The sequence below is a fragment of the Erythrolamprus reginae genome, chromosome 12 (assembly GCF_031021105.1).
Source record: "Erythrolamprus reginae isolate rEryReg1 chromosome 12, rEryReg1.hap1, whole genome shotgun sequence".
In the NCBI taxonomy this organism is placed as follows: Eukaryota; Metazoa; Chordata; class Lepidosauria; order Squamata; family Dipsadidae; genus Erythrolamprus; species Erythrolamprus reginae.
Genome location: NC_091961.1, coordinates 2,605,001 through 2,619,736, shown reverse-complemented (window position 1 = coordinate 2,619,736; position 14,736 = coordinate 2,605,001). Strand labels below are relative to the sequence as shown.

Sequence of the window (14,736 nt, the reverse complement as noted above, 5' to 3'; positions counted from 1 at the left end):
ATCACTCCAGAAGGCGAAAAGATTGACCAAGCAGTTTGGAATCCCTTTGTTTATATTTTTTTCAAATCTCATCTTGGCCGGCTTAAGAGTGTTAAATTATAATTGGATGTGCTATTATTACAACGCTTATAATTAGGCGCCAAGTGTTAACAGTTACTAAGATTGTAACAACAATTTTTATGTTAAAAAATGAGTAAAAAAATTTTCATTTTAATGTATGCCAATTAGTGTACATTCAAATTGACAATAAAATTTATTCTATTCTGTTCTGTTCTAAATTCTACTGTTCTGTTCTGTTCTGTTCTACTCTACTGTACTCTACTCTACTTTCTATTCTACTCTCTATTCTATTTTCTATTCTATTCTATTCTCTCCATTCTATTCTCTATTCTGTTCTCTTCTACTCTACTCTCTATTCTATATTCTACTCTACTCTACTCTACTTTACTCTACTCCGCTATTCTCTATTCTACTCTACTCTCTATTTTATATTCTACTCTACTCTACTCTACTCTCTATTCTATATTCTACTCTCTATTCTATATTCTACTCTCTATTCTATATTCTACTCTCTATTCTATATTCTACTCTACTCCACTCTCTATTCTCTATCTTACTCTCTATTCTCTATTCTACTCTACTCTATTCTACTTTACTCTACTCCACTCTCTATTCTCTATTCTATTCTCTATTCTACTCTACTCTACTGTACTCTACTCTCTATTCTCTATTGTATATTCTATATTCTACTCGCAATTATTAGAGGCAACATAAAAAGGCAGATTATTATTTAATAGCACATATATTAACAGCGGTGGGATTAGTTTTTGTGCAAAATTGGGGGGGGGGGAAGAGAACATACCAAATGAAGAGATGTTGATCAGAAAAATGTTAGGCTTGTGCAAAATTAAGCAAACGTACATTGGAATTACGGAATAAGTAGGAAAAAGAACATTATACCATATGGGGAAACTTTATAATTGGATTGAAAAGAAAAAAGAATTAAAACAATTTTAAAAGAGGGGGGAAATTGTAGAAACAGAAATGTAAATGCGAATTTATATTAAGCTTGTGGACCCTGTTGTTTTTATGGGTTTTTGTTGTTGTTGTTGTTTTGTGTTTTCAATAATAATAAAAAAATAGCAGTGGAATCTTGGTTCTCTCCGTTGTTCAGAAAACTTAAAAGAAGAGACGAATTTCTAGTTCTCATGCCTTGTATGTATTTATTTATTTATTTATTTATTATTTATTTATTCATTTATTTATTTATTTTTACTTATTATTTATTTATTTTTATTTATTTATTTATTTATAATTAATAATAATAATAATAATTTATTAGATTTGTATGCCGCCCCTTCCGAAGACTTTTATTTATTTCATTATATCTATCTATCTATCATCTATCTATCATCTATCTATCTATCTATCTATCTACCTACCTACCTACCTACCTACCTATCTATCTATCTATCTATTTATTGGATTTGTATGCCGCCCCTCTCCGCAGACTCGGGGCGGCTAACAACAGTAATAAAACAGCATATAATAATAATCCCATACTAAAAACAGTTTAAAAACCCATTATTATAAAAACCAAACATACATACACATATACCATAAAATTGCATAAAATTGTAGAGGCCTAGGGGAAAGAGTATCTCAATTCCCCCATGCCTGGCGGCAGAGGTGGGTTTTAAGCAGCTTACGAAAGGCAAGGAGGGTGGGGGCAATTCTAATCTCTGGGGGGATTTGGTTCCAGAGGGCCGGGGCCGCCACAGAGAAGGCTCTTCCCCTGGGTCCCGCCAAGCGGCATTGTTTAGTTGATGGGACCCGGAGAAGACCCACTCTGTGGGACCTAACTGGTCGCTGGGATTCATGCGGCAGAATTCACAAGGGGTCACACATCCAGCCTGTTTTATCATGGGCTGAAACGTTGAGGGATGCCGAATTTCAGGGCTAAGTCAATGCCAGCGGCTTTGGCTACAAAATCCATTCCCAAAACTGGCAGCTCTCATTTTTGAGAAGAATTCAAAACAATTTAAGAAAAAGAGTCACCGCTCCGTGTTTCTTAGATAGCACATCCCTTGAAGGCCCACTCGTCTCTCTGGTCAAACATTTTCTTGCATACTATTTCCTGTATTTTATCTTAGGATGGATCTAAGTTTATCCCAGGCATGTTTAAATTCAGTTACTGTGGATTAACCAACAGCATCTGCTGGAAGTTTGTTCCAAGCATCTACTCCTCTTTCGGTAAAATAATATTTTCTCACGTGGCTTCCGATCTTCTCCGAGTCTACGGAGAGGGGCGGCATACAAATCTAATTAATAATAATAATAATAATAATAATAATAATAATAATAATAATAGTCTTTCCCCCAACTAACCTCAGGTTGTGCCTCCTTGTTCTTGTGTTCACTTTCCTATTAAAAACATTTCCCTCCTGAACCTTATTTAAACCTTTCACATATTTAAATGTTTCCATCATGTCCCCCCTTTTCCTTCTGTCCTCCAGATTATACAGGTTGAGTTCATGAAGTCTTTCCTGATACGTTTTATGCTTAAGATCTTCCACCATTCTTGTAGCCCATCTTTGGACCCGTTCCATTTGATCCATCTCTTTTTGTAGGTGAGGTCTCCAGAACTGAGCACAGTATTCCCAATGGGGTCTCACCAGCGCTCTATACAACGGGATCAAATCTCCCTGATATAGGGTCTCCTGCTTGGGCGGGGGGTCGGACTAGATGACCTCCAAGGTCCCTTCCAACTTTGTTAGTCTGTAAATCTGTTTAACCCCACCCACTTTAAAAAGAGATGGGATGCTAGGAGATTGTATTATCTCCCAGCCTACAATTTTATATCCAGCACTCACTACAACAATGATAAAAAAACAACCTGTAACAATCCAATTTAATAAAACAACTAAAAACCCTTATTATAAAAACCAAACATACACACAAACATACCATACATAACTTGTAATGGCCTAGGGGAAGGAATATCCTAACTCCCCCATGCCTGGCAACAAAGGTGGGTCTTGAGTAATTTGCGAAAGACAAGGAGGGTGAGGGCCGTTCTAATCTCTGGGGGGAGTTGATTCCAGAGGGCCGGGGCCGCCACAGAGAAGGCTCTTCCCTTGGGGCCCGCCAAACGACATTTTTTGGTTGACGGGACCCAGAGAAGGCCAACTCTGTGGGACCTTATCGGCCGCTGGGATTCATGCGGTGGAAGGCGGTTCCGGATGTATATATATATATATATATTTGGAAGATTTTGGGTGCTTATTTATTCGGCTAACCGTTTCTTTCCTTTGCTCTTCCAGGCTGATGCTGCAACCAGCTTCCTCCGAGCAGCTCGATCGGGGAACCTGGACAAAGCTCTCGACCATCTAAGGAATGGTGTGGATATCAATACCTGCAACCAGGTAGGTCTTCCCTTGACTAGCAACTATGTGGTCTGGCCTGCCGCTTAGCGGAGATCTGCGTTTGGTCCCTTCAAGGGACTCAGAATTGGCTTTGGTCTCATTTACGAAGCACATGTTAAGCCAGGATGCTAATGACAATAGCACATAGCAATAGCATTTATATACCGCTTCACAGTGCTTTACAGCCCTCTCTAAGTGGTTTACAGAGAGGAAGCCTTTTGCCCCCAACAACATCGCTAAGAAGGCTTCAAGAGTTGTAAACCTAATCCTATGTAGTTTCTGCTCTGGAAATCTCACACTGCTTACCAGAGCTTACAAAACTTTCGCCAGACCCATCCTCGAATGCAGCTCATCCATTTGGAACCCATATCGCATCTTGGACATTAACACCCTAGAAAATGTCCAAAGATACTTCACCAGAAGAGCCCTTCACTCCTCCACTCGAAACAGAATCCCCTACGAGACTAGACTTTCAATCCTGGGCCTAGAAAGCTTAAAACTACGACACCTTAAACAAGATCTAAGTATTGCCCACAAGATCATATGCTGCAACGTCCTGCCTGTCAAAGACTACTTCAGCTTCGACCACAACAACACAAGAGCTGCAACAGATTCAAGCTTAATATTAACCGCTCCAAACTTGACTGTAAAAAATATGACTTTAGTAACCGGGTTGTTGAAGCGTGGAACTCATTACCGGACTCCATAGTGTCATCCCCTAACCCCCAACATTTTACCCTTGGACTATCCATGGTTGACCTCTCCAGATTCCTAAGAGGTCAGTAAGGGGCGTACATAAGCGCACTAGAGTGCCTTCCATCCCCTGTCCTATTGCTCTCCTATATCTCATGTTTCTTCTCTACTATTGAAGAACAGTTGCAGGGATGGGCATGTAAGAGACTCAGTGGCACAGGGGTTAGAGTGCAGTGTTGCAAGCTACTTCTGCTGATCACCAGCTGCCAATAGTTTGACAGATCGAATCTCAGTAGGCTCAAGGTTGACTCAACCTTCCATCCTTCCAAGGTGGGTAAAATGAGGATCCAGGTTTTTTATTTATTTATTTATTTATTTATTAATCAGATTTGTATGCCGCCCCTCTCCGTAGACTCGGGGCGGCTAACAGCAGTAATAATACAATGTAAACAAATCTAATATTTAAGTTAATTTTTAAAAAAGAACCCAAATTTAAGAAACCAATCATACATACTGACATACCATGCATAAATTTTATAAGCCTAGGGGGAAGGGAAAGTCTCAATTCCCCCATGCCTGATGACAGAGGTGGGTTTTAAGGAGCTTACGAAAATGTTATTTTATTTATTTATTTTGTCCAATACACAATAATACACAATGAAGTTTATAGATGATATAGTAGAGAAGAAATACGAGTCCGGTAATGAGTTCCACGCTTCAACAACTCGATTATTAAAGAAGTCGTATTTTTTACAGTCAGGTTTGGAGCGGTTAATGTTCAGCTTGAATCTGTCGCGTGCTCTTGTGTTGTTGTGGTTGAAGCTGAAGTAGTCGCCGACAGGCAGGACATTGCAGCATGTGATCTTGTGGGCAATACTTAGATCACCGTTCAATTTAAAGTGTCGCTGAAAGAACTGCAGAGCGATGGAGAAACGGCAGCTTCTCCAATCGGGAGAAGGACGTAGAATGAAGGACGGAGCTTGTGTCCTTGTAGCCTTCGTTTGTATTCAGGGCCGGCTGGGCTCTTAAGTGGAGCTGGAGGTGGGGAAAGGCCTATTGCCATCAGACAGTGACTCACCTTGCTCATCCCAATGCAGAGTGTGAAACACTGGAGTCACCACAGAGTGGGTGGCCAGCCAAAGCAGTCGCCTTTCCCCCACCTCCCTTCCTGCTCGCCCCATTGAGATTCACCCAGAGTGTTTCCTGAGCTGAAAACAGGCACCTTGGAATAAGAAGTACAGTGGTACCTCTACTTACGAACTTAATTCGTTCTTAAGTAGAACGAATCCCAGCGACCAGTTAGGTCCAACAGAGAGGGTCTTCTCCGGGTCCCGTCAACTAAACAATGTCGTTTGGCGGGATCCAGGGGAAGAGCCTTCTCTGTGGCGGCCCCGGCCCTTTGGAACCAGCTCCCCCCAGAGATTAGAATTGCCCCCACCCTCCTTGCCTTTCGTAAGCTTCTTAAAACCCACCTCTGCCGCCAGGCATGGGGGAACTGAGATACTCTTTCCCCCTAGACCCTTACAATTTACGCATGGTATGTTTGTATGTATGTTTGGTTTTAAAATAAGGGGTTTTTTTTAGTTGTTTAGTATTAGATTGTTACATGCTGTTTTTATCATTGTTGTTAGCATACAAATCCAATAAATAAAATAATAATAAAAAGAAGAAGTAATTTTGCCCATAGGAATCAATGTAAAAGCAAATAATACTTGTGATTGGAAGGGTAGGGGCCCTGTTTCCTCCCAGGAGATTCCTTAGAGAGGCCGTACGGAGGCTTCTTTTGTGAAAGGCAAGGAGGGTGGGAGGGCAGTTCTAATCTCCGTGGGGGAGTTGATTCCAGAAGGCCGGGGCTACCACAGAGAAGGCTCTTCCCCTGGTTCCCACCAGGCGGCATTGTTTAGTCGACGGGACCCGGAGGAGGCCAACTCTGTGGGACCTTATCGGCCGCTGGGATTCATGCTGCAGAAGGTGGTCCTGGAGGTGTTCTGGTTGCTGCACAAATGCAAGTGCTGACCCACATAAACAGGTTGTTGTGGGAATGGAAGCATTATTTAAGATCCCGTTCTCTGAATCCTCAGAGATGCAACTTGTGTGTGAAAGAGACAAGTGGACATTTCAGACACCTCCAAGGCGTAATTCATCTTCTCAATCTGTAGAGAGCAAATGAGGCCATTCCCCTTGACCTTTACTTGAGGGCTCTTGTTGTGTCTTGTGGTTGTAGCGCACACCCTGAGCTGTTGCTGGCTGCCTTGCTTTCAGAAAGCAGAATCTGGGTCTAAGCAATACGACAATGGTGCCAAGAAGATTTGAGGGCAGGCCCAGGTCCACAAATCTTCCTTCCTAAGGAGAAAAGTGGCCAATGACCAGATACATTTGTGCAAACAGCATCCCTCCATATTACACCTTAACCCGAGGCATAAGGTTTCTCTGTGGACCTTGAACACATTCTGTTCTGTGGGGCTCTCTGGTAGAGTCCTCCCAAAAATGCACAGGTACAAATTTCAGACACACACACGTTTGAAAATTCAAAACAATGTTCTTTATAATGAAAATTCACTGAAACTAAGCCCTCTTTTGGGATAGCAAAGAGCACTCGTCTCCAAACAAACTGGTAATTTGTACAAGTCCCTTATCAGTTCTGTGATACTTAGCTTGCAGCTGTGAGGCAATTCACAGTCCTTCTTCTTTCACAAAGTGAAACACCCTTTGCTCTGGTTTAGTTTCAAAGCGGGGAAAAATCAGCACAAAAAAGGTCAAAGTCAGCAAAGCAGTCACGAAACACAACGATCAGATAATCCTCCACAATGGCCAAACCCACAGGCTGCTCTTTATAGCAGCCTCACTAATGACCACAGCCCCACCCAACCACAGGTGGCCTCATTTTCTTTGATAATAATCTCGCAGTTGTTGTTGCCTATGCATCGCTCTCCGCATGTGTGGCTGTATCATTAACTCTTGTTCCGAATCCAAGGAGGAGATAGATAATTGATCTCCTTCTGAGCTGTCTGCCACACTCTCCTCCTCCCTGGCACTCCTGTCTTCTTGGTCAGAGGAGCCTTCACCAGCAGATTCCACCGGGAGCAAAACAGGCCTGCAGCATGTGGATGTCTCCCCCACATCCACAGTCCTTGGGGCAGGAGCAGGGCCAGAGCTAAGCACAACACCTTCTGCTCCCAACGGCATGGGAGAAGGAGTTTCATTTAACACAAATCATACATTCCATTAAATAGCATTTTTCAACAAAATTATTATTTAAATGAAATTAATTTCTATACTCCTATAATTATTCCATTTGTATACTTTTGTATTTGTATTTTCCTTGTTTCTAACCATTCATAAAATATATTCCAAATGTTATAATGTTCTGAGTCTTCTCGGTTGTTCAATTTCATCGTCAGCATACCTGCTTCTGCGCAAATCCATAATTTTCCTAATCAGCGTGTTTTCATCTGGCATCTCCTTTTGTTTCCATTTTTGCACAATAGTGATTCAAGCTGCAGTAAGAATATGTACAATTATATAATAATGTTTCCCCCCATTTTGGGGTCTATTACACCTAGTAAAAATTATATTTTGATGCATTGATGCAGGCCCTAAAATGCAAAGAAAGCCAAGCTTAACTTCAAGTCCTTCCTCCAGCTGACCTATCAGAGAATGCAATCTTCTCCACCCATTCATTTGTGTGTTGTCCATATTTTTTTAAAGTTCATGTTGTGTGCATTTCTATGTTGAGTTCTGGAGCAGGGGGAAAAAATCAAAGCAGTTTTTACGGAGGGAAGGGGCAGTGCTGATAAGCCACCATTCCTCTGCTGTATTGAAAATTCATGGAAATATATGCAGCAAAAATATATGTCGCAAATTCAACTGCAGCAATACACGAGCATGTAATAGATTACATAGAAACATAGAAACATAGAAGTCTGACGGCAGAAAAAGACTTCATGGTCCATCTAGTCTGCCCTTCTACTATTTCCTGTATTTTATCTTAGGATGGATATATGTTTATCCCAGGCATGTTTATATTCAGTTCCTGTGGATTTACCAACCACGTCTGCTGGAAGTTTGTTCCAAGGATCTACTACTCTTTCAGTCAAATAATATTTTCTCATGTTGCTTTTGATCTTTCCCCCAACTAACCTCAGATTGTGTCCCTTGTTCTTGTGTTCACTTTCATATTAAAAACACTTCCCTCCTGGACCTTATTTAACCCTTTAACATATTTAAATGTTTCGATCATGTCCCCCCTTTTCCAGTCACTGAATTTAAACATGCTTAGGATAAATACATATCCATCGTAAGATAAAACACAGGGAATAGTATAAGGGCAGACTAGATGGACCAGGAGGTCCTTTTCTGCAGTCAATCTTCTATGTTTCCATGTTTCCAAACAAACAAACAAAAAAACAAACAAACGAAGTTGGAAATGGTGGCTTAAGAAGCAGAGATGGAAAGAGAGGTCCTGCGAATGTCCAATCGGCCACCTCCAAGTTTTCCAGAGCTGTAGCATCTCAAAGGAGTAATCATTGATTTGAGATGCCCTAAAACTGACCTGGAAGTAAATCAGCTCAGCTGATGAGTAAGGACTGCAATGTGGGATCAACCACATGGAAACGGAAGGGAGGATGCGTAGACGCAACATGTTAGATTATGTATTGAAGGCGGCATGGGGTCAACTGGTCACCCATCGTGGGAATTCCTCAAGCGTGTTTTGTGAAGACTCCATTACCTTTGCATGGTCAATTCTTCCCATCGTTGTCCCCTTTGTCTTGTCTACTCTGGGGCATGTCACACTTGTGGTCAAGGTCCAACCTCATGCGTCCTGTATGCAATGAAAGTGGGATGCACGTGGTCAGACCTAGACCACAAGGCCGGTGGCCTCCACCCTACCATCTGATCATCACTGCCATCTGCATCAAATCTTGATTCCATCCTCATCAAGAAACCAGCATCGGGCATTGCTCGTCTGTCGTGGGAGGCTTTAGAGGGCCGACGGTTAACGGAAAAATGAAAACGTGGACTGTCCAAGGACTTTTTTGTATAACAGAATGAAAATGCATGTGTATTTATAAAAGTAAGAATGTCAGGCTGGCTGGGTTCATATAGTATGTTACTGATGCTAGACCATTTGTTGGGGGGTCAAGGAAAAGGGAGGGTTTTGCCTTCTCTTTCTGCTCAAGATCCCCATGGACAATTGGTGGGCCACTGTGGTACACAGAATGCTGGACTCGATGGGCTTTGGCCCGATTTAGCAAGTCTCTTCTTATGTTCTTATGTTCTCTATGTCTTTCTCCTCCCTTCCTCCTTCCCTCCCTTCCTTCCTCTGTCTTTCTCCTTCCTTCCTTTCTCTCTCTCTCTCTCCCCTTCCTTCCTTCTTTCCTCCCTATCTCTGTCTTTCTCCCTTCTTTCCTTCCTTCCTTCCTCCCTCCCTCTCTCTCTCTTTAAATTGAGGCAGGGAGGGTGGTCCCCTGTGGGACACAGAATGCTGGACTCAATGGGCTTTGGCCTGATTCAGCACGGCTCTTATGTTCTCCCCTTCCTTCCTTCCTTCCTTCCTTCCTTCCTTCCTTCCTTCCTTCCTTTCTCTCTCGCTCCCCTTCCTTCCTTCTTTCCTCCCTCTCTCTGTCTTTCTCCCTTCCTTCCTTCCTTCCTCCCTCCCTCCCTCCCTCCCTCCCTCCCTCCCTCTCTCTTTAAGTTGAGGCAGGGAGGGTTCCCTTGGGTCCCATTTATTGGGGGTCAAGGGAAAGGGAGGGTTTTGCCTTCTCCTTCTGCTCAAGATCCCCATGGACAATTGGTGGACACAGAATGCTGGACTTGATGGGCTTTCGACCGATTCAGCAAGACTCTTCTTATGTTCTTATATTCTAGTGTTCTGTCCCAGAGAAAACATAGCACACATTCAATTTGTTCAAGCCTGTATTTAATTGATTAACATAGAATACTTTATTAGCCAGGTGTGATTGGACACACAAGGAATTTGTCTTTGGTGCATATGTTCTCAGCGTACATAAAAGAAAAGAGACATTTGCCAAGAATAATGTGCTACAACACTTCATGATTTTCATAGGGGTCAAATAAGCAATGAAGAAACAATCAACATTAATAAAAATCTTAGGATACAAGCAACAAGTTACAGTCATACAGTCCTAAGTGGGAGGAAAAGGATGATAGGAATGATGAGAAAAACTAGTAGATATAGAAGTGCAGACTTAGTAAAAAGTCTGACAGTGTTGAGGGAATTATTTGTTTAGCAGAGTGATGGCATTCGGGAAATAACTGTTCTTGTGTCTAGTTGTCTTGGTGTGTAGTGCTCTGTAGCAACGTTTTGAGGGTAGGAGTTGAAACAGTTTGTGTCCAGGATGCGAGGGGGTCAGTCAATAAATAAATAAATAAATCCAGATTTATTTGAGACACCTCCCCTGTTGAAAATAAAAAACGTAATTCTTGCAAAATTTGTGACAGCGGGAACATTCGTATGCATTGCAGGAATACAGTAGCCCGTTTTTATTTTCAAGTTTGCTCAGAGAGCTTAATTAATGGGGAACCAAAGTGATCCATATCTGGCCCAATGGACAGAACACACAAAATAAAACAAAATAACTTTGGGTTGGTAAACATGCTACTTCTCCCAAACAGGGCATTCGAGTCTGCAACATCGTCCCAATTTAGCATCTCGTGTGAACGTGGCCTTTTCTCTCTCTCTCTCTTTTTCTTGTCTCACACACAGGCTGTGTTTGCACAACAGATTTACCCAGACTTAGCAGCTGCATGCGTACAGTAAGCTAAGCTTAGTTTTAACCTTGGCTTTGTGTGAGTGTGTCGGTTCTGTGTTGCAATACGACATGAGTGTTTTGTGCAAACTCAGCCTGTCTAGCCAGTCGATGGTTTTAGTGTATTGCATGATTACAGAAAATAGTTTTGATCCAGTAACTTCAGTCCAGCGTGCTGTGTTAATGCAACCACTGTGGTTTTTATTTGTTGGTTTTTCCTTCACCCACCTACCCCCACCCCCAAACCCTTATCCTGCCCGGGCTGAATCTGTTGCATAGCACAGTGAGCTAACACAACAGCCGTGGATTAACACACCTCTTTCTTTTTCCAGAATGGGTTGAATGCCTTACATCTTGCCTCGAAAGAGGGGCATGTAAAAATGGTGGCTGAGCTATTGCACAAAGAAATTGTGCTGGAAACAACAACCAAGGTAAGGGCGACGGAGCAGGAGGGACAAAGATACATTTGGTTTGATTGATTAGAAATATAGTGATACCTTGTCTTACAAACTTAATTGGTTCCGGGACGAGGTTCTTAAGGTGAAAAGTTTGTAAGACAAAACAATTTTTCCCATAGGAATCAATGGAAAAGCGATTAATGCGTGCAAGCCAAAAATTCACCCCTTTTGCCAGCCAAAGCGCCCGTTTTTGCGCTGCTGGGATTCCCCTGAGGCTCCCATCCATGGGAAACCTCACCTCCGGACTTCTGTGTTTTTGCAATGCTGCAGGGGAATCCCAGCATCGCAAAAACGAGCGCTTCACTGGCAATGGAAGTCTGGAGGCGGGGCATCCCAGCAAAGGGAGCATCAGTGAAATCACAGCATCACAAGAACACCGAAGTCCTCGAAACCCCACCTCCAGACCTCTGTGTTTTTGTAATGTTGCGATTTCACTGAGGCTCCCCTCCCTTGGAAACCCCACCTCCAGACTTCCATTGCCAGTGAAGCACCCGTTTTTGCGCTGCTGCGATTCCCCTGCTGGGATTCCTCTGCAGCATCACAAAAACATGGAAGTCCGGAGGTGGGGTTTCCCATGGAGGGGAGCCTCAGGGGAATCCCAGCAGCACAAAAACGGGCGCTTCGCTGGCAACGGAAGTCCAGAGTTGGGGCATCCCAGTGGCGGCAGTGGGTTTGTAAGGTGAAAATAGTTTGTAAGAAGAGGCAAAAAAATCTTAAACCCCGGGTTTGTATCTCGAAAAGTTTGTATAACGAGGCGTTTGTAAGACGAGGTATCACTGTGATCATCCTGGTAGGGAGATTCCGGGCAAGTAAAATCCACTTGTTTATCACTCTGGGAAGGAAACAGAAGGCCAAAATCTTTGGACATTCCCAAACAAATTTGCACGATCTCTTCACCATAAAGGAAAGTAGTGATTTCATTAGGATTGTGTCTAGGCAAGAAACTTTTTTACTTTTATTTATTGTACTATTGCCTTTTAATGCTGTAAATGCATTTTAGTCTGGGATTCACCTTACTTCTCATAGTTGTCAGAATTGCAATGATTGTGGGATACTGTGATATTGTTCACCCCCCGTCCCACCATCCACTGCCCCGCTGTCAGTAGGGTTAAGGTGGGCAGCTATAGAAATTGATTGAATAGAATAGGAAATAGGAAATGGGAATAGGAAGTAGGAAATAATAGAAATTAGAAAATTAGAAAATAGAAAATAGAGATGACTAGACTAGAGTTTGGAACGAAGAGACTAGACTAGACTAAAATAGAATAGAATTCTGAATAGAATAGAATTCTCAATAGATTAAAATAGAATTCTGAATAGAATAAAATAGTTCTAAAATAGAGTAGAGTAGAATGGAATAGAATTCTGAATAGGATAGAATTCTAAATAGAATATAATAGAATAGAGTAGAGTAGAGTAGAGTAGAATAGGGGAAGAGAAGAGAAGAGAAGATAGAGGATACAGGATACAGGATAGAATAATTTATTTATTTATTTTATTTATTATTTAGATTTGTATAATGATAGGGTAGGGTAGGCTTCAAGAGTTGTAAACCTAATCCTACGTAACTTCTGCTCTGGCAATCTCACACTGCTTACCAGAGCTTACAAAACTTTTGCCAGACCCATCCTCGAATACAGCTCATCTGTTTGGAACCCATATCGCATCTCGGACATCAAGACCCTTGAAAATGTCCAAAGATTCTTCACCAGAAAAGCCCTTCACTCCTCCACTCGAAACAGAATTCCCTACGAGTAGAACAGAACAGACTATTGGCCAAAGTGTGATTGGACACGCAAGGAATTTGTGTTTGGTGCATCTGCTCTCAGTGTACATAAAATAAAAGATACATCTGTCAAGAATCAAGAGGAACGACACTTGAATGAATTAATGAATCAATCAATCAATCCATGGATCGATCGATCAATCAATCAATCAATCAATCATCTTGAAGATGTCCAAGCTAGCTCTGGGTCTTGCCCATTAACTTCTCTAAAAATACCTCTTTGAAGGAAGTGATGTCAATGAAACTAGGATACAATTGCTCAGAATTGCAGATATATTCAAGAGCTGGGTTCACACAACAACAGGCCAGTGTAGGCTAAGTGCAAACTTGCAAGAACGAACTTTTCAGTAGAAAATTACAGTCGCTGTTCTTGATTCATCGGATTTGTTGATCTTTTTTGCCCCCTTTTTTTTAAAAAGAGGTTCTCTTCTAGGCTGGATTATTTTATTTTTTTTACCTTCATTCTGACTTTTTTTAATTTCAGAAAGGGAACACCGCTTTACACATCGCTGCTTTGGCAGGGCAGGACGATGTCGTACGGGAGCTGGTGAACTTTGGGGCAAATGTCAATGCACAATCACAGGTAAGAATCCCCCAACAAGGGGTTGCGGCCAGGTGAGTCTCCCTTTGGAAAGTTGGGCTTCCACTACAGAAAAGAGCAGGGAGAAGAAAAAGAGACTCGCAATGACATAATGATAATAATGATAATAATAATAATAACAACAACAACAGCAACAACAGAAACAACAAAACTATTATTATTATTATTGCTGTTGTTGTTGTTATTATAATTATTATTATTATTATTATCATCAACAACACAGCAAACGAGATCACTATGCTGGATTTTGTATTTCATCCCCAGTCGGGCGCTTCCCAAGCACCTAGGACTGCGTGATGTAGCGGCGAATTATGTGTTCCGATCCCAGTAAAGCCGCCTTTTGCAATTGACAGGTGGAGATTTTGTCAATTCCGATGGTTTTCAAATGTCCGCTGAGATCCTTTGGCACTGCGCCCAGCGTGCTAAGGACCACTGGGACCACTTTCACTGGCTTATGCCAGAGTCGTTGCAACTCGATTTTTAGATCTTCGTATTTCACTAATTTCTCTAGCTGCTTCTCCTCAATTCTGCTGTCCCCTGGGATTGCGATGTCGATGATCCATACTTTCTTTTTCTCCACGATCAGGATGTCTGGTGTGTTATGCTTCAGAATTCGGTCAGTGTGAAGTTGGACGTCCCACAGTAGTTATTATTATTATTATTATTATTATTATTATTATTATTATTATTATTAATTTGCCATGATGCAAAAAGGATATTGAGACTCTAGAAAGAGTGCAGAGAAGAGCAACAAAGAGGATTAGGGGACTGGAGGCTAAAACATATGAAGAACGGTTGCAGGATCTGGGCATGGGTAGTTTAATGAAAAGAAGGACCAGGGGAGACTTGATAGCAGTGTTTCAATATCTCAGGAGTTGCCACAAAGAAGTAGGAGTCAACCTATTCTCCAAAGCACCTGAGGGTAGAACAAGAAGCAATGGGTTGAAACTAAACAAGGAGAGAAGCAACTTAGAACTAAGGAGAAATTTTCTGACAGTTAGAA

At 41.8% G+C, this 14,736-nt stretch overlaps 1 protein-coding gene across 12 annotated transcripts in view; it reads left to right on the top strand.

Moving 5' to 3' along the window:
• The window catches only part of ANK1 (ankyrin 1), a 105,324-nt gene that overhangs the window by 14,918 nt on the left and 75,670 nt on the right, over positions 1 to 14,736 (top strand). For 10 of the 12 annotated variants that reach the window (XR_011560435.1, XR_011560436.1, XR_011560437.1 and 7 more), the window contains exons 2-4: positions 3,324 to 3,425; positions 11,221 to 11,319; positions 13,617 to 13,715. Coding sequence is in view for 9 of the 12 variants with exons in the window: in XM_070765497.1 (XP_070621598.1) it covers positions 3,324 to 3,425; positions 11,221 to 11,319; positions 13,617 to 13,715 (300 nt within the window). In the remaining 3 variants the exon portion in view is untranslated. Of the gene's footprint in view, positions 1 to 3,323; positions 3,426 to 11,220; positions 11,320 to 13,616; positions 13,716 to 14,250; positions 14,350 to 14,736 lie in introns of those variants that run through there. The other 2 variants (XM_070765498.1, XM_070765499.1) reach the window with 2 other exon arrangements.